General features: G+C 37.9%; 1 protein-coding gene across 1 annotated transcript in view; it reads right to left on the bottom strand.

Moving 5' to 3' along the window:
* Positions 1–20,966, bottom strand: part of ABCA12 (ATP binding cassette subfamily A member 12) — a 173,952-nt gene that overhangs the window by 24,076 nt on the left and 128,910 nt on the right. The window contains exons 29-39 of the mRNA XM_008690501.2: positions 19,050–19,268; positions 17,659–17,855; positions 16,733–16,893; positions 15,106–15,342; positions 14,433–14,580; positions 11,821–12,073; positions 11,142–11,228; positions 10,224–10,317; positions 7,395–7,522; positions 4,738–4,825; positions 2,910–3,015 (exon numbers count right to left, since the gene is read on the bottom strand). Coding sequence (XP_008688723.1) covers positions 2,910–3,015; positions 4,738–4,825; positions 7,395–7,522; positions 10,224–10,317; positions 11,142–11,228; positions 11,821–12,073; positions 14,433–14,580; positions 15,106–15,342; positions 16,733–16,893; positions 17,659–17,855; positions 19,050–19,268 — 1,718 coding nt within the window. The remainder of the gene's footprint in view (positions 1–2,909; positions 3,016–4,737; positions 4,826–7,394; positions 7,523–10,223; positions 10,318–11,141; positions 11,229–11,820; positions 12,074–14,432; positions 14,581–15,105; positions 15,343–16,732; positions 16,894–17,658; positions 17,856–19,049; positions 19,269–20,966) is intronic.

Genomic DNA, 20,966 nt, shown 5'->3' with positions numbered 1-20,966 from the left:
GAGCATGCTGATAGCTATAGTTAGCCATAGTCAAAATGGGCGGCTGGCAACAGTTTCTCAAGGGATTGCAGTGTGAAGGCGAAGTCTATACAGTCTGAGTAACTGGAAAAGAACGGCAGGGGATGGCAGTGAGGCTATTCCTTAAACACTCGTTTTTACAGAGTCCTAAGCTGAGCGAGGACTTTCTCACTTACTGCTCATATGGTGTATGTTTATTATATCAGAATATTAAGACCCTTTTACAGCAGCCAAATAAAAATTATTCTAAAGTTATATTCTCTCCATTAACTTAAATTTACAATTTTTCCTAAGTAGAATGTAACATATTTTGAGATTGAATTCTGTAATAGTTACATGTTAAAAAATAAATTAAAGCAAAACAAAGAAACTAACAACAATCAATGCAGCCTATAACTATAATCACATTATAGCAGAATGCACTTTTCTTTTGTGTAAATTAATGGTCTCTCTCTCTTTTTTTTCTTTACTGAGATTGAGTTTTCCTTGGGGCCCTACTTAAACCTTATTGCTGAATTACAATATAGGCAGGGGGAAAACATTTCTTTTATTTCTGATTGGTATTTCAGAATCAAGAACTTACTCTATTTCACCAGAGGAATCTTTGCAAATGCATTTATTCCACTATGAAGAATGATGCTGAACCAATTGTTTTATACATATATACGTATTTTTAGCAGAAAGTAAATGCATTAGGGTTAAGGATGTATATGGAAATCTTCTCTGTGGATTTTACAGCATCCAGCATAATGTCTTGAGTACAGTGATCAATGAATACTTATTAAATCAAATTCAATTTCAAAATTTCAATGATTTCCCCCATATACAATATACGTTAAAAATAACACACTATCTGTTTCTGTTGTCTCTATAAGTTGTCAACCTAAAATGAGATGCTTGCCGTTCACCATTACTACTAATGCAATAAAGTGTCAGAATGAAAATGAGGGTGGAGGGAATAATGTGCCCGTATATTTGGAAAAGACCGTAGTTGCAGAACATTTGTTAGAGAAAACAAGCAAACCTATGTTGTTTGAGAAGAAAACAGAATTTTCATGTTAAACTAACCACTAGAGGGAACCCCATGAAAATAATAGATATTGACATCGCAAGGGAAAACTAATTAAAAGATATTTACTAGCATGTTAGAATTCAAAGAAAATCCACTTTATAGCTAAAGCAAAATCCCAGTTCATGCAGAATTCAACAAACATGCCTTAAAACAGCTGGTGTCGCTGGGGGAGGGAGATGGCAGGAGAGTAACTTGAGTTGATTTTTAAAGACAGTATTACCATGGCAGACCCCATACATGCATTACAAAACAATAGTAATATTTTAGGTGACATTTCTCCTTTGAAGAAAACCAAACTCCTTCCTGAGAGGGTGGAAAGCTACCACTTTCATGAGTCTACACAAGAAAAGTAAAAAAAAAAAAAAAAAAAAAAAAAAAACACACACACACACACACACACACGTATATATACATGCACCACACCACTACTAATTTCTACATAACTCAAACTAAGCCTTATTTTTAAACTTGAAATATAAATTTTCTTTTAGGGTCAATATAAAGTTTATGTTTCAGAATTCTTAATTCTTTAAATTCTGTAACTTGAAAAATGCAGTGGTAGGAACCACAACAAGTCTGCTGGAGTCCAGAGTGATCCACATTGCCTTGGTCTTGGCAAAGAATACTACTAATAAATGAAACTGAACACAGGTTTCAAAAGTCGACCCTTGGAAAGTGGCATTGGTCTCCTGTTCTCACCTACTTAGCATTTCTACAGCTCTTATACTTTAGTTATCTGTCACAGAAGCAAACATCCTTTGTTCTGATGAAGACATCCTACCAAAAGTCAAGTGTTTAATCATACTTCAAACCAGGTTATACCAAACCCATCCAGCTTTAGTCACCATTTAATTTAATTTGCCGCTTTTGACTATGCCCTTCATTATGCTCTAGAGCTAAGGGCTGTCTATCAGTCTTGTCATTTTCTTCATGGTTCCCCCAGCTAGGAAAATGCCAAAGCAGCTGGGGAAAAAAAAATACTGTTGTCTCTAAAACGAAGACTGAAAGATTCTCTTGCTAGAATGAGTATTTGACTCTGTAATTTACTTCTACAATCACCAGAATATCCAGCACACAATATTCCGCCCAACAGAAAGGAGATGAAAGAAGATGTTGGCATTTCTGGTTTGATGAACAGTAACTGAGTTAGAAAAAAGTAAATCAGTCTCTTTCAAATCCCAAACCCTGCTTTGAAAACTGTGTGGATGCCTCCTGGGAAATCCAACGGAAGGTAGACCTGGGTGAGTCCAGAGAAGTATTAGAAAAATGAAGAGGCAGGAGTCAGACAGACCTGGGTTCAAATCTCACTTCTGAGCCTTAGAGAAATAATAGCAGAGACTAATAATATTAATCCTGAAAGGCTGTTTATAAGGATTAGCAATATTTCATATAAAGCACATATCATATGGTAAGTGCTCAATGGTAACAGTTTAGGTCAGGTATAGAACTTTTTAGTTTAAAAGTTCTGGCTTCACATTTAGAATTATTAACATGTAAGTATTTTTAATTTCCTAGCCTATATACAAGTAAATAATAATATGTTTTCCTATGAGTTATAACTACTAGATGTGAGAGCAGCAATAAGGATGAAGTAAGCATTATTATCCTGACTTGATAAATGAGGAAACTAAATGAACCCGAAGTTAAGGAGATTATCCAGAAAGTTCCATCTGGTGGTAGTTACTACTTTCAGATTCCTTTTGAAGATCTGTGATTTAGATACCAGAAAATACCTGGAGGAAACAGGATCTAACATGCATTTTTATATGGAGAGAGGCAAATTTGCAATATAAGAAAGCTTCTGTATAAGTAACTTTACCGTGTCGGGCAGCATCGTATTTTGACATGTTAACTCGCAGGAGGAAATTATTCAAGCTGTTGAGGTAAGCTGGAAGCGAGTGATAGCCTTCTGGATCATACCATACCTGTTAAATTCCAAAAGGAGGCAAGATCAGTATTGTGTTCAAATAAATTTGGCTGCCCTTACATCTGACAGCCCACAGAATTTATGTTTAAAAGAAGAGCACAAATTTCCCAATAACTTATTTTATCTTGGAAGATTAGAACCATTCCCCAAGAGTGTTGAACACACACATCCATGTCTCCAATTTAGAGATGGGCAGAGATTGGGAAAAACACTTTTTTTCTCCTGTGTGATAGCAGTAAATTATTAGTTATTCTGTACCTTCTCCATAGGCAAAACTTGAAATAAACTGGAGATACTGTTAATATCTCCATCTCTGTGGCTAGTGTTTAGGGAGTCTGGGACTGGGCTAAGGCATCCTCAATAATAATGATAGTAACAACAAATGGCATCTAGGCCAGGCTGTACAAAGAAATCAAATACATACACAAATATTGTGTCCTTAGCAACAAGATTGATAAACTGTAAATTACCACACTAATTTTCCATTCCCACCTATAACCCATATGGAAGTGAGTTACCTTACCTTCTCTGTCAAAAACAGAGGAATTTAAAATACTGCTGTGTTTCAATTCAAGAAACCCAGTTGATAGTTTAAAATTCAAGAGAGAAATTATTTAATATTAGAACTTTGTTTATGCAAGAATGTTTACTCTGTGTGTGAAGAGAGGAAGAAAAGGAACAAATGGTGGGAGGAGGGCATTCAAATCTCCAAATCTACTGTCTACTTTCTATATGACCTTATGAAAATTGGTTAAAATAGGCCCCATGATATCTATCTCATAGGAATGTTGTGAGGATGTAATTGGGCAGTTTGTGTAACAGGTGATACTAGAGCTTGGCTTATCACAGTTACTAAATAACTACGAGTTTCTCCACTTCCCCCAAGTCTATATACGTCTCTTACTACCAAATGAGAAATATGTGAAGGACGGTTTAAAATTCCTGAGACTACTACGGATCATCTATGTGTGATTCTGTGACTCTAGCTTGTTTCAAAGCATAGGTATGATCTAGTTTAAAAAAAAAGGAAAAAAAAAAAAAGAAAGCCAATAGGAGCATTTATCTCCATCAAATTCTGTTAAGTATCCATGCTCTGTAAGAAACAAGGATAACGATATATAACACATACATAAAGAAATATGCATAAAATATTAATGAATAGTTTAATAAAAAATTATAAAATGAGTATACCCATTGAACCATCACTCAAGTTAAGGAACAAAAATTGCCAGCATCTGGAACATCTTCTCCAGGATTCTCTGTGTCCCTCAACATCACAATACTCTCTCTAAACGATGTGGTAGAGTTTTGCTACTCTTAAAGTTTATGGTAAATGCAATCATAGTTAAGTGTGGGGTTTTTTTGTTGTTTTTTCTTTTGCTTATTAGTAATGTTTGGGTATTTACCTGCTTGCATGGAACTGAGCTCATTTCATTGCTGAAAGTTCTACTGAATGAATACACAACAATTCATTTATTCTACTGTATATGGACATTTGGGGTTGTGTGAATTTTTATATGTACCCCGGTGCTTGTGTATCCATGTTTCCCTGGGGTAAATACACAGGACTGGAACCCTAGTGCTACAAGGAAAGCATTATGCTGAACAGCTTCTCACCTTGATTGCACCCATGTTTTGTTTTTGCCTCATGAAAATGCTTGAGCATTTCAAGTTCACATTTTCATTTGTATGACATCCTAGAAGAAAGGTTATACTTTACCTTAGCAAGTGTTCTATTAACAGGAACTTCTGTTATATCAAAACGAAGGTCTTTAGTCAAAGGCAACCCAAAACTCCAACCTCCATACCTATTTAGAATAACAAAATTTATATTTCTTTTAATGGAGAAAATACTCACAAATGGATCTAAAATGTTTAACCAACGGCTCAATGTTTTCTTTCCATTAGGAACACATTTAAACTATGAAATAAATACTACCTGACAAATATTTTATATTTTTATTGATTTCTTTTACATTTTAATCTAAAGTGTACATTATAACTAGAAGTAAAAAGACCTTTTATTTTATTTTATTTTATTTTTTTTAAAGATTTTATTTATTTATTTGACAGAGATAGAGACAGCCAGCGAGAGAGGGAACACAAGCAGGAGGAGCGGGAGAGGAAGAAGCAGGCTCATAGCGGAGGAGCCTGATGTGGGGCTCGATCCCAGAACGCCAGAATCACGCCCTGAGCCGAAGGCAGACCCTTAACCGCTGTGCCACCCAGGCGCCCCTAAAAAGTCCTTTTAAACAATTACATATGTGGAATAATCATTCTGAAAATAAGTGATATGTAATCTAACCAATTCCTTCAACTTAACTGGATCATGCACCATGTCAAAAATTACAGTATTTTAGCCCTGAGAAATCCTTTTTTAAGAAATGATTTAATACCAAAGTGATAAAAGAGCAGTTCTCATCTTTTTTCAAATGGCTCTGTTTCTTCAATTCTCCAGACTTTTCCCCCTAGCTTGTCCCCTGGTGCTATACTTTTTCTCTTCCTGGGTATTTGAAGGTGAATTGTGCCATAGAATTCCCTGGTACTTGATAGTTCATAATTTCTTAAAAATAAAAAGTGGATTGAAAAAATCTGAACAGTAATTTTAAGAACAGATTCGTTTCGATGTCCCAAATTAGGTTTGGGTTGAATAAATAATGGTGCAGTCACAGTCGACTCATCTTCTTGTGACGATCACCCTAAATGTGATGGATGCTACAGAGCTGTATTTTTGACCTGCAAAGAACACGACAGTGTATTGTTTATTTCTTTAAAAGCAGGTTTTAGAAATGTTTGTTTATAATAAACCTCATTTTGTTGAATATATTTACATGTATCTGTGTCTAGAAAATTTCTGTAAGGATATACAATCAATAGTGGTTATATCTGGATAGAGAGAAATTTCTTTTTATTTCTGCTTACATGTAGTTTTAATTATGTTACAGTGAACATCAGGCATTTATGTACATTGAGAAATAAAAGAGGGAAGATATGGAGGAAAGGAGGAAACAGTAGTTATTGCAAAACGACGAACTCCCCTCCCCCCAGCCTTATCTGAGGTATAACTGACAAATAAAAATTGTAGATATTCAAGGTGTACAACCCAATGTTTTGATATATGTATATAGTGTGAAATAATCACAATCAAGCTAATTAAACATCCATCCCCTCATACAGTTACCGTTTTCTTTTTGTGAGCACATGCGTGTGTGTGCGTGTGTGGTGAGAACACTTAAGATCCATTCTCTTCAGCAAATTTCAAGTATACGATACAGTGTTGTTAACTATAGTCACATTGCTATAGATTAGCTCTCCAGAATCTATTCATCTTGCATAACTGAACCTTTGTAGCCCTCGACCAACATTTCCCCATTTCTCACGAGTCCCAGACCCTGGCAACCACCATTCTACTCTTTGCTTCCATGAATTTGACTATTTCAGATTCCACATATAAGTGGGATCATGCAGTGTTTGCCTTTCTGTGTCTGGCTTATTTCACTCAGCATACAGAGTGTCCTCCAGGTCCATCCACGGTGTCCCCTATACAAGCCTACCACAGCCCTACATCCACAGCAAACGTTTAGGTGGCTTAGGTATGAGCCTGTGGCCTTGCTATATTTGGACATTTTATCCACACACAGAGATCATAATCTAAATTTGAGAGAGTCATATTGGAACCAAGGCCAACTGTCACCTAAAGCCATGCCTTAAAGTTCTCCAAATTGGGGGTGCCTGGGTGGCTCAGTCGGTTGAGTGTCTGCCTTCAGTTCAGGCCACGATCCCAGGGTCCTAGGATTAAGTTAAAAAAAAAAAAAAGCCTCTCCAAATTGGCATAATCTAGTCAGTAACATTTTTGCTTCAAGAAGAAAAAAAATATATATGTGTATATATATATATGTTTAACAATACATTTTTGCAGCCTAAAAAACCCCCACTGCTTCTCAATTTTCTCAAATGAGTATTAATTTGAGGAGATTGACTTTTAAAAAAAAATTCATACAGAAGACTGTATGAAGATAAAATAGAGAATTTAACCACATAAATAATAGAACTTTTTATCTATTTTTAAAAAATAGATATTTATTTGAGAAAGAGAGAGAGAGAATGAGAGAAAGCATGAGCAGGGGGGAGGAGCAGAGGAAGAGGGAGAGGAAGAGAAGCAGACTCCCTGCCGACTGAGGAGCCTGATGCAGGGCTTGATCTTAAGACCCTCAGATCATGACCTGAGCCGAAACCAAGAGTCGGACACTTAACCGACTGAACAACCTAGATGCCCCAGAAATTTTCATCTATTGTCTCAAGTTCAGAAGGCAGGTGCCATTAAAATTTGAAAGCAAGATATGCTAAATTAATATATTATAAATAGAGTATTTTTACCTTTTTTGCATAAACTCATTAGCAGTTGATATAAGATAATTTTCCAAGCGGTGCCCAGTGAGGTTGTAAATTATTTGAGAAGAGTAAGTTCTTCTATGAGGTGGAGAATAGTTAAATTTAGGACACTCCTGAAAAATAAAGTTGAAAATTAAGTTCTTTCTGACCGATGCTTTGCAAATAGACGATGTCAAGAAGCCTCAGTCTCGTGACTCGTCTATTGGTCCAACAAGTAGGGTGTGATAAGACTGTCTTCTGACTCTGAAGAGCTTTGAAAAGGAACACATTTTCCTATTCCAAGAAATTAGAGTAGTTATTATTTATATAAACACTTACGTATGTTTAGGACTCACTTGAAGCCAAAAAGAATACAAGTAAACCAATGTGCAATTTTCTTTTCACTGTGCTAATAACAAGTTTGATATGCATGGAGAATAACATTAAACTCTAAGATAAATCAAAATTCCCTCAATAATTCACAGGAAAGAAAAAAATGTTTGCCCAGAATTGAAAAGATGACATTAAGGGACATAAGTTCTCAGGTGACAGCAATGGGGAAGTTTGTGTTGTATCATTTTTAAGGTACCAAACCTGAGTGTCAGAGCTCAAGTTCACATATATTGTAAATTTAATAGAGAGTCTCTGTATACCCTTCACCCAGTTCTCCCCATTGTTACCATCTTACATTACTGCCATTGCGTATTTGTCAAAATTAAATGCATTGGTACATTACTATTAACCAACCTCAGAGCTTAGTTTTAACCACTTATTTTTATACTCAAAAGTTTGTGCACTTTCTGAGACCACTTACTTTTCACTGAAGCTTCCCATGCTTCTCTGACATGAAGTTTAGCTTGGAAGAAGCCTAGCTTTTTTCCAGTTTTTCCTTCCATCCCTTCACATGATGCCCCAGAGCCTGAGGGGAGCACCACATGTGTGCACTGAGACAAAGCTGCAGACTGCTCTAAAAAATGAATGCTGAATTTCACCTTACATCAAGTTGGGTCAACATTTAGATCACATTTATAGAATGCTACTGGTTCCAAAATTAGAGACACCCTTATGTATACAATGTAATTATTTAGCTTTAATCTTTTGTGGAAATACAGAAAAGCACATGTAAGTATGCTGCTTGATGCATTTTGACAAACTAAACACCCATGTAACCAGAAACCAGATTCCAATCACTACCATTCCCAAAGAATCCAGCACAGAATAGTTTTGCCTGTTTCTGTACTTTATATAAATGGAATTGTATTATGTATACTCTCTTGTATTTGGCTTTTTCCACTCATTATTCACTTGTGAGCTCCTCTGTAAGATGTGTGTAGTTTAGATCAAGCATTCCCATTTTGCTGTATGTAGAATTCCACTGTGAAAATATATTACATTTGATTTATCCACTCTACTGTTGGTGGGAATCTGAGTGGCTATTACAAATAGTATTGCTGTGAATATCTAGTATACGCCTCTCGGTGAACATATTCACACTTCTGATGGGAATATAATACAAATGGAATTGTTGATCCCATAGTTTATGTACATCTTCAGCATGAGTAGGTAGTCCAAAGTTTTATATACATATTTGGTGATCTATTTACATATTTTCAAAAAGTTTTATTTCCAGTTAGTTAGTATACAATGTTATATTAGTTTCAGGCCTACAATATAGTGATTCAACAGTTCCATACATCATGGTGTGTTCATCATAGCAAGTGCGATCCTTAATCCCCATCACCTATTTCACCCATCCCCCATTCCACCCCCTCTGGTAACCATCATTGTAACCATTGTTCTTTAATTAGAAAGTCTTTTTCTTGCTTTCACTCTCTCTCTCTCTCTCATTTTTTCCTTCAGTTAATGAAATTTATCTAGATTCCAACTTTAAATACTAGGTTAGTTGACTCTTACAGTGACCTACAGAAAATTCATGAAGAATTTCAGAAATAAACCAGATTAAATGAGGGATTAGAAAACTCTTTGAGTAGTGGGTAAGACTGGTATTGAAAAAAGGCAAGGATTCCAGAAGATGGTTGTGGGATCTCAGCTTTCATTGTTAGTAACTGTCTTGCATGATAACATAAAAATGGGCTGCATTTACAGAACATTTTCATTCCAAAACATTGTACAAATAGTTCAAGGTTCAATGACACAACGCTATTAAGAAAACACCACTAGATTCCTCTTTTATGGGGAAGGAAGTTGACCACATAGTCACTCTCAGAAACTAACAGTGACCTCTTCTCTTCAACAATCTGTCATTTCCCCAGTGAATTTGGTTTTCTTAAAAGTATGTTGAATTGATAGGCCTAGAAAAGTAAGGTATGTATCTATAAAATACAGATGGCATAAGGGATGGTCGGATAATCTTTTCTGTTCCTATCAGGACGTGGATTTTTCTTGCATGCTAGAGGTGCTCCTTAGAGACAAATGGAGTTCTGTTCTGGACTTACACATTACTAACTTCATAGCTGACCACCAAATGGGCAGTCTCACTCTGTTTTCAAATATGACGGTTATGGTGGCTTTGTTGTCTGAAACATAGAGCTTTCTGGTTAGAACTGAACTGAGAGCAAAAATTCATTTTTAGTTGGTTTCCACAAAGACTGTCATAGAATTATCTGCCTTTGGAAATTTGTTCTGAGATGGATTTAAAACAGTGACCTGAAGTTCAAAGGCAATATTTTTGAGCTGCCCCGCTCCACATCTCTGAGCTACTAGCTTCCATAAAATGAAATTATATTGACTCTTTGGTAACCTGGATAGATCTTTCAAGTTTCAATATTTATTCCTTTCTTTTTCCTACTCCACGGAAATGGAACTCCATCTTACCTGGATATTTTCTGAGCAGGAGCAAACACCAAAATTAGTGACAGCCTCCCCACTGGTGTTCCATTGTCCCAGACTGTCTTCCTTTAAACACCTTCTGCAAGTAAAAATTATATTAAAGTGAGGTATGTGTGCATTCTCATGTTTATGTATGAGCATGTAAGCGAGTGTTTGGTATTAAATTCAGGTACACAGTCTTAGGTACAGTTTGCTGGTTTTTCATAACTCAAATATACATTACACTACCATTTTCAAATGGTTTGACATTTTACAGGGGATAAGAGAGCACTTATTGATAGAACAGTGTTGAAACCAAAGCTCACTGAACTGTTTTAATGTGGCAGAATGGGGCTTTTTGACCCCTTTCTTCTCTGCTCTTTTATCCTGTTCTCTGACAGGAAGGGGATACTTTAGCAAAATAATGCACCAATGTCAGGTTCACATGCACCATGTACCATCTTGAAAGGTCCAATAGGCAATCCTGCATAGCGCAAAGGGATTGGAGTCCAAAGACTTGTGTCTTAGTTTTAGCTGAACAACTTACAATCTAGATTGTTTTTTGGCAAGAATCTCAGTCCACATGAGTCTCAGTTTCTCCATCTTAAAAATGGGATTAATAATTCACAGGGTTGTTGTGACTGTTGAAGGGAAATATGCACATGAGAGAACTCTAAAATTATAAAGGCCCTGACATTTATTATTACAGCACAGCCTAGCCATGGAATGAACTAGAGGGGAGAGAGAAAATCTGTTCGATACAGATCTCTCTCAGGGGCGGCCCTTCTCCAGCCTGCAACACACACCCATTCATACACACACACACACACACACACACACACACACGCACACACATGTACACAGATAAACTGGAATGTCAAAAACAAAGGAGAAACAAAACAAAAAATGCCAAGGACCACTTACGGATCACTGATGTTCAAACACATGTTGTCGATGCCAGGGAAGCTCCACATTGCTGAGACCAGGCCTTGTGTGCTTGGGTGAGAATTCCTACAATAGTAAGGGACAGAAATAAATTCTTGATTCTCCACTACTCTTTCATGTGAAAGTCATCCTTATGAGTAATTTGGAAAAATAAAATATGCTGTCTATGGGATAGTCTTCTTAAAAACCTGAGAAAGACTCAGTATCAGGAAAAAAAAGAAGTATCATGGAAAAAAATCAGCACATCTCTCTCCTTGGCTGCCTTGTTATTCTCCTAACCATCACATACATTTAGTGATCACCTATTATATGTACAGAATACATTATGCAGAATTCTGACCTAATTATCCAATATTTGTGAGGCCGATAAGAAGTTATTTGCTATATATTACAACAGATTGGGAAGTCACATCTAGCCTGGCTTTCTTGATTAAAGTCTAGTCATTAAAAATAAAGACGTATGATAAGTTTACTTTTAAGACAAACACAAAAACTCTTAAAAAGTTATTTGTTGGCAACAGAAGTGTCACATTGCAATAAATTAAAACTGTCCATTCCTTTGGCAGAATCAGGTACAGTGCCTCATAATTCTTTATTCTTCATCATTGCATGCAGTCATGGAGGTACTGGGGAGATGTTTTAAAGGAGAGAAACTTACGCATAGAAGGCTGTCTGTTCAGAGGTACCGTAAAGAGATGGGGAGATCTGGATCTCTGGATAACTGTTGCTAGAATTTCTCAGTGTGCCAAGGCCCATGGCAGTGGTGACAAAGACGATGGGAAGGATAACCTGAGCAATGAGACCTTTCCAGTTCCTGCGGGTGTGGTGGAATCTCTTAATGAGGATAGCCATGATCTTCTTCAGTAACAGATCAAAACCACCCAACCTGTCTCCCCTTGTCAGGATTTTGTCTGATTAAAAAAAGGGGGGGGGAGAAAAACAGAAAGAGAGGGAGAGATTTGATATGGTTCTGGAAAAGACTGATAAATCATGTGACAAGGTAACTTCAAAAACCATGGGTGGATGGTATAATGTAATGTGGTAGGAACAGCTTGTATTTTAAAGGCTCTGAAATGAGGTTCATCTCTTCCTTTTTTAACTTTGGGCCCGAGCCTTTCCATGTCATAGAATTGTATATAAAAGTGCTTTGTGAATTATAAATCACTATATATAAAACATTAGTAGTTATATACATAGTCATTTTACACATCAAAAGGAGAGATCCACAATTTGATAAATGAATATTGTCCCTGATCTCCAAAGTCTCAATGCCTACTTGGTATGTATTGCTAATTACAGATATTCGAGAGACAGCTTCTATCAAGAGACTGAATTCAAATAAGATAAACAGAAACTAATACCTGAAACTACTATGAAATAAACTAATACAAGGCATAACTTCAGTTAAAAAAAAAAAGATAAATGGCAACCATCTGCCTAGTCTAACTCATTCCTACTGTGGGTAACTTAGTGATTCTAAGTCTAATTGGCTCTCATCCTAATGTGAGGTTCAGTGAATTCACCTTACACTTGGGAAAAGGGAAATGCTCTCCTCCAAAGTGTGATTCTAGTTCAAACACTCATTCATTACATTCTCTTCAGACATTTGGACTGATTATATATGGCAGTTCAAAACTCCATTTTTACCACTAGAGTCACAAAAAAAGAACTCTTTGGAAACAAATGTCTACACTACCCCCACCCCCCGGAATGTTGTTCAGGTGTGGAGAAAAATTCCCTGGCTTCTGAACATAAGAGGAGCTGTGAAGGCCGTAAACTGTTGCTCCCTCAATGGTGTTCTTACAACTGATAATGCCATAGCCCTCCCTACAAATATAACATTCTCTCCGAGGGCCTGCGGCTGAGCACTTCTCTACATGTGATAAGATGACCGTCAACACTGTGGATATTTTTAATTCTCCATCACAAATTATGCAGCACAAAAAATCATGATCTTCATTTAGCTGATAAGGAAAAATACAAAGCTGCTTAATTTAAAATGAATTCCAATTAAACAGAGAGAACAAGTTTAAATGCAAACTCATATCTCTGCAAAGGGGAATTGTAGAAGGAGCTGAATGTTTTAAGGTAATTAGTATGCTTTTCTGTTTCTTGAGAAATTACATGTGGATGACTTACAGGTGTATCAAATGGAGCAAATGTGCTTTCTAAAAGATAATGTCAATGAGGGAAACATTTTGACTGAAGAATAGTTTCAAATTATGAGACAAATGCAGAGGCAAATACATAACATTTACTTCCTGAAGCAGATGACCACTTTCTAATCAAAGTCCTCAATTCCATGGGCTCGACAATTATATTCCCCAAAAGATGATAAATGAGCAATATGGCAGAGGACAAATGAGACTCCCAAGTTCCAAAACTATGCAAACATCAGAGATGATCTTTTCTAAGTTTTAGAGCTAGGCAAATGTTTAATTAAAAGTTCTGTTCCTAGAGATTTTTTCCAAGTTAAGCAAACTGTTGAAATGCCTATTCCATAATTTATGTATCATTTTACTATATGCTTCCTTAAGTAAATAGTGTTTCCAAAGGCATAAATTAACTGTCAGAAAGAGAATAAGAGAGGATAAAAGTTATTTTCAAAGGAGCCCAATTCCTCAAAGTCATATCAAGCAGCACAATTTTTCAACGTATCTTGTGTGAAGAATTGGGTGGGGGGCAACCAATGTTACCGGTTCTTAGCCATGGAGTCTGACTTCATCAAATCTAAGACCCTCCCCCAAAAGCTTATTCTCAGAGCCTGAATATTCTCAGCACTTGAGTTATTCACAGAGGGGAAAGATTTTAGATATGTTTTCCAAGAGGCCCCCTTAAAGAGTGATGACTCCCTTCTTGTAACATTTTTCGGATGACTCCCCTGCTGAATATGGCTAATAGCAGTGAGTCAGCTACCTTCCAAGGTAACTTTGTCCATTGTTGGACAGTACCAATCACAGGAAGGATTTTAACCTGTTGAACACAAATCTGAAACAGTAGTAACAACATCTTGAAAATGACTTCCGGTGGGTATAAGGAGTAGGCACCAGCACCCTAACAAGCAAGTTCTTTCACGTTCTTCAAAATATTTTTGAAATAGAGAATTTGATTTTGTTTAATTAATACTAGGCATATTAAAAAAAGAAAAGCTTATATTTCTTTCTTCTTTTTGAATTTAGAAAGAAAATGTGAAGCTGAATTTTTGCCCTGTGATTTTCTCATGTATGTCATTTATTGGAATTAAGCAAAATATGCACATTAGATTTATACCATCTCTGTCTGTGAAATTGCTGCTGCTCACAGACAAATCATCGGGAGTTGAGATGCCGTTGGTAGTGGAATTTCCAATTTTCTTTTGTGTTAAGTGCTCAAGACTCATACTATTTTTTTGTGACTCTTTAGTCAAGTTCAGAAAGACCTAGAAAGAGAAGCCAGAACACTTCATTAACATAAAACATGTTTGTCCTATCTACTTTTTAAGATCAATTTTGATTTTGAATTTTTATTACATTTATTGAGACAAATAGTGTGACTTTAAACAAATATTTTTGACAGTGACTTTGAGTGAACATTTTTTTTAACCATACAATTTTATTACAATATTATTGACTATATTCCCCATGCTGTACTTTTCATCTCTGTGACTTATTTATTTTTTATCTAGAAGTTTGGATCCCTTAAGCCCCTTCCCCTGTTTCAGTCATCCCCCCACCCCACCCAAGTAAACATTTTGGTATGTGAAGGATACGTGTCCTCTAACTGGATAAACATGTTTGTTTTCAGAAGTCAATCTTACATAAGAATGGTATTGAGGTAGTTTGAAGATTTTCTGATTTTGTGAAATATTTATTTAAAATATTTCTTTTCTCTTTTTAAAGAACTATGCATATTTATTCTCAGGGAACAGGAAGTTGTATCAGTTTGAAGAAAAGAGGAAACGCACCTCTTCCACGGTGGTGTCTGAAATGCCATAGCACCCGATATTGAGGTCACCCATGCCATTGTCCAGCGCCCTCAGGAGTGACAGGTAGGCCCCTGAGACTTTGGTGCTAAACGGAGGAAGCACATACACAAGCTCTCCCCCGATGTCCTCCTTGAGGTAGGCTTCAGGGAGGTGTGATCGGATCATTGCTGTCACGGCCGTCGTGTCGCATGTTGTATTTGCACTTAGATTTGGACTCTAGGGACAAACCAGAAGTCACCACTCCCTTGTCTTTACACTGTGCTGATGCCCAAGGGCCCTCATCAGAGGGTGGTGAGACTCTTTTGGGCCACCCAGCCCTGAGTCAGATGACACATCCCTCCTCCAATGGCTCCCTGTCCCACAGGGTCCCTAGAACTGTCTACAGTCACTGTTCTATTGGCTCCATTCACCCGCCTGCCCCATCCCTTTTCCAGCCTCACTGCCCACTACTCACTGCCCTCCTCCAGCCATAGCAGCCTCTTTGTGTTGTTGGGAGTTTTGAACTCAGGCACACCCTCCTCAGGGCCTTCTCAATTGTTTTTCCTTTGCCCCCAGATGGTGACATGGCTCCTTCTCTCCCAAGCCCCAACTCTTGTTCAACTGTCATCTTCTCAGAGATCCTTCTCTTCCCACCCTACTTAAAATGGCGCCACTCAGCATTCCCTATTCCCCCTCCTCTGCTTTATTTCTACCCATAGCATTTATCATCCACTAATATACTTAATAATACACGTAACAATGGTATTATCTGAATTCCCCACACTCTATCAGAATATAAACTCCATAAGGGTAGAGATTTTAATATCATCAGTTCACTGCTATATCCCCAGGATCTAGAACAGTGCTTTGGGCACACACTAAGGCATAACACATACATTTCTTAATGAATTAATGAATATAACAATAAACTACTTTTTATTAGGAAGTCATGTCAGGATGTTCAGATGTAAAATAAATTACTGTAGTCAAAGCCTACCTAATGGCATACACATCTTGCACAGTATTGATAATCATATGCTATTTTTAGGTGGTACAGGGGTCCTTAGTCAGCACTGTTGTTCTTCAAAGATGTCAAAGCACCACTGGCCTGAATTGGTCTTCACATTGTCACTTGAGGGGTACTGATCAGAAGGTGCATACACAACTACATAGTATTCTCTTTATTTGCTTTAATGCAAAAAATCTAATTTTTAGCATTATAGACTGACATGCTAGGGAAACTAGAAGGCTGATCCTCCACCAGTGACCTTAAGCTATAGATCCTTTTTTTAGAGGATCTATAGCCTAATGTAAAAACCTAGTGCACTGGTTCTCGTTGTTAGATCCCAGACCAGGAGCATCAGCATCACGCGGGCCCTTGTTAGAAATGTAGTCAGTTCTGGAGCCCCATCCCAGACCTACTGAATCAGACTTTTTGGGTGAGGCCAGAAATCTGGGTTTAACCAAGACCTCCAGGTGTTCTGACGCTCCCTCAAGTTTGCGAAACATGAAACTAACATATTAGTAATGAATTTTAGCAGTTAATAAAGTTGGAGAGATTCTGCCTCCATTTCACAGAAAATTAATTTATGACCCTATAATGAGGTATATTTTCTCGCTTACAAACCTTTTTCTTGGTGAGCGTGAGGTGATACCCATCACCAAATGCTTCCTTGAGGTAAAATGGCGACCCGCAGCAGCGCAGCCCGCCCTGCTCCAGGAAGGCGATGCGGTCACTCAGCACTTCGGCTTCGTCCAAGTGATGTGTCGACAGAATGATTGTTCTGGCTTGAAAATACAGAGGAAACAACCGAGAATGAAAAATGTAGACACTGTTCTCGAGATCTACAGAGTTAGCACAAGTAAATCCTGTGATTTATGAGGAGAAGAGGCACGTTTTATGAACTAACTGAAAAACTGACCAGAAGAAGCTTTCAAAATAAACAAAGAGGAATTCAGAAGAGGTGTTACTAAATATCTAGGGCTGTTTTCTTATATGTTGGCAGCGAATACGCATTTATGGTGCCGAAGGGCTAAACGTCCATCATTTAGAGCTCGCGCGTTAGCAACTCCTTCTTTGCTCCCTTGTCTTCATTTTTCCTCTGTCTCTGTTTCTGTCTCTCTCCCCCACTTTCTTCACTATGAAGAAGCAATTTTAAACACTTTTTGAATATTCCTCTCTGATTAATCCACTCTACTCTGATTGCTTCTTTGCTTCACATCCTGTTAGCACTTGTTTAGCCTGTTTTCAGTTTATTTTCGTTTGTGTATGTTTGGTATCTCTAATTAGATTCTAAGCTCCTGGAGGCAGAATTTGGGACTTCTATCAGCTGTGCATGCTCTCAAAAAGGCCAGTGGAGTGCTCAACGACATGGATATTAACTGACCAACTCAGAAATTTAGTGGCAGGAAGAGAAGACTTGAGAAGAGGAAGACCTCATCTGAGACTCTTAATGGAGCTTCTAAATAGAAAAGGTGTAAACTTGGTTGTATGCATCCCAGAGGGCAAAATTATGACTGTTGGGTGCAGAAATTGTAAGAAGGTACTCATACCAGTTTTATTCTTGGATATAACATCCCATATACTTCGGCGAGAACATGGGTCAACTCCAGTGGACGGTTCATCCAAAATGACTACCCCTGATCCACCGATAAGAGCTATAGATATGGATAACTTCCTCTTCATGCCTCCTGACAAGGTTCCAACTCTCTTATGACGATGGCTATACAGTCCAGTATCTTTTAGCGTCCTTCAAAAATAATGTATGGTGGTTACTTTTGACAGTTAAATATTTGAATATTGAAAAAATACAATAAGCACTTTAAGTAATAGGTCTTTACTAAACAACTATTAAAAATTCAGCAAAGTGCAATACACTGCTGAGGATTCATGATATAGTTTTTTAATTGTTTATCATCTAGTTGGAGGCACAAAGTTAATACCCAGAACATACAACAACAGAATATATATATGGCTCATTTTTTTACTTGTTTCTTTGAAAAATATTTATGGAGGGCCTGCCTGTTCTGTGCCAGACCATGTTTTAGCTGCTGGAGGAAATTAGTGTGAAGATAATATTCCTACCCATAAGGAGATTAGGTTCTAGTGTGTGTATGTATCAGGAGGGATGCAGATAAAATTCAGTCAAGAAACATAGTCCCAAGTAAGTTTATAATTTGCTAGGTGGCGACAAGTGCAATAAAAAAATACATAAAGCAGGGTACCTGAGACAAGGAGTGCCTGGGGCATGCTATTTTAAGCATCTATTTTATATATGGTCATCCCCTCAGAGAAGGTGACATTTGATCAGAGACCAGGAAAGTGGAGGAGTGAGTCAAGTGGCTGTCTGGGGAAGGCTGCTCTAGGTAGAAGAAACAGTAAGTGAGAAGCCCTGTTGGCTGGAACACAAGCCAGCCTGTGACTCGGCCAGTGTGCCCAGAGCACAGTGAACGGGAGGAGAGTAGATGGAAATGACATCAGAAGTGAGATATGGGCAGGTCATGTAAGGCCTCTTGGCCTTGACAAGGACATTACAGAGTTCCACACTGAGTGTGGTGGGAAGCCACAGAGAGCTTTGAACCCTGGAGTTATATGGTCTGATCTGCCATTTAAAAAGGTCACTCTAGCTGCTCTTTGAACAATAAACTGTATAAGGGAGAGGAGAAGCTGGGTGTCCAGTTAGGAGGCTTGGCCTGGTATAGCAGTCATTAGAAACAGAGGATTTAGGGCAATATGGTAGCCTGAGATGAAGAGAGTTATACAGTTTCAGTGTAATAATTGGCTGGTGAAGATAATGACATAAAATGTATACAATACCAGAAAAGGAGAAAAACTAAAAACCAATTGTTTTGTGACCAAATGTTCCTATTGGCATTATTACCAGAGCTTGACCTCTTTTTGAGAGGCGTTACCAATGCACATCCTGGTTGCTGCTATAACTGACCTTTTTACTTCCTCGTGTAGCTGCTTTTTAGTCCAGTGAGGAACTTTGATGGAGCCATATAAGAGCAGGTGTTCCTTGGTAGTGAGGTAACTAAACAAGACATCGTGCTGCATGCAGACCCCCATATTCTTCCTTACAGTGTGGAGGTCTGTTTTGAGATCTTTTCCATAAACAAAGATGGTACCTGCTGAGGCCCCAAACAGCCCAGTTAACATGGAGCTGAAAATGAAGAAATGATAAAATAGGTGTCAACCAAGCATTTAGGCTAGATTTTAGGGCTAAATGTATCTCAGTCATTAGCAAACAATATTACAGTGTATTTCCTCAGGCAAGCTCAAGATACAAAATAAAATGGTATTAAATGGGAACAAATACGAAATTACCTTTAAGCTTTTAATTATTTAGAGCATTACATAAATACTACCCAGTGACAATGACGGGAATGGGGCTGTGGTAGCAATGACGGTCACGGCTGTGCACTTTAATTGCAAGTACGCTCTCTCCTTGAGAAAACTCACGCACTTGCCTGGCAGCAGATGGTATCTCTAGTCATGGATCTCAAACTTACAACTCTAGCCGAGACCTCATCACTCAGTTCCAGGCTTGCACCATACATCCAACAGACAGTGTCACTTCTCCATGAGACATCTTACAGGATCCTCAAACTCAACATGGTTAAAACTTAATTCAGGATCTTTGCCCTCAAACCTGTGTTCCCACTGATGTTCCTCTTTCACCATATGATTAACCTATATACCGGCTGCACAAGCCTGGAATCCAGAAGTTGTGTTTGTATCCTCCTTCTATCTTAGTTTTCTACCTCCACCATATGTCCCATGTTCCTAGCCACACCACAGCGCAAGCCACACTGCCACTTGCTCCTGATTACCATAGTCTCTCTCTTTTTTTCTTAAAGGATTTTATTTATATGACACAGAGAGAGAGCACACAAGCAGGGGGAGCAGCAGGCAGAGGGAGAGGGAGAAGCAGGCTCCCCACTGAGCAGGGAGCCCGATGCAGGCTTTGATCCTGGGATCATGACCTGAGCCGAAGGCAGACGCTTAACTAACTGAGCCACCCAGGTGCCCCCATCAGAGTCTCTTAACTCACCTTCCCATGTGAACATTGGTCACCTTCAGTCCCTTTCTCTACACTGTGATTATTCTCTATCTTATCAGATGGTTGCTCATCATCTTTCAGATGGTTAGTAAACTGGGCAACTATTTAATATCCCTCTTCTCCAGTAAAATGTGAGCTCCACAAATCTGGCAAAGGACCTATTTTTTCACCACTCTCTCTCTCAGTACTTAACTAGTACCTTGTTCCTTGTGCATAATAGACCTTAAATGACTACCATGGATTAAATAGGGCATCGATATTATATGCAATTCTTCCCATAAAAACACACTGAACTACAAACAATATACTTCATTCTTTATATTCAGAAGATTAAAATTGAGACTTTCTCAGCTAAAATTACAGCCTCTTCAAGAGCCTTCTCCATCTCTTTTCTTCATTGGTCTCTTATTGCCTATTAGAAATCCTGCTTTTAAGCACTGTATGCTCACTAGAAAGCCAACTTTGAATTTAAACAGGCCCTATAAATAAGAGCAACTGCACATTCACTCATTTCATGACCTTCCTTTGTCCCCTCTTATTTACAAAAGAAAAATTAATTTGAATATATTTTGGCAGTCACTGAGCTTACTTATGATGATATTAAATAGGATATCCAGCATCTGACACTTTTTCTCAAATAAGGACCAGGGCAGCAACAGCATCTTAGCACTAACTTCCGGCGAAGTCATGTGGAGCACTGGCAGTGAGTCACAAAAAAAATTCAAAAGAATGTCACTTTAAAAACATTTGAATCTCTTCTCCTTTTAGACACAGGAAAATGCTGGTTAAGTGAAGAGT

The sequence above is a fragment of the Ursus maritimus genome, unplaced genomic scaffold, assembly GCF_017311325.1.
Source record: "Ursus maritimus isolate PB19 unplaced genomic scaffold, ASM1731132v1 scaffold_1, whole genome shotgun sequence".
Lineage (NCBI taxonomy): Eukaryota > Metazoa > Chordata > Mammalia > Carnivora > Ursidae > Ursus > Ursus maritimus.
This window is presented reverse-complemented; position numbering and strand designations above follow the sequence as displayed.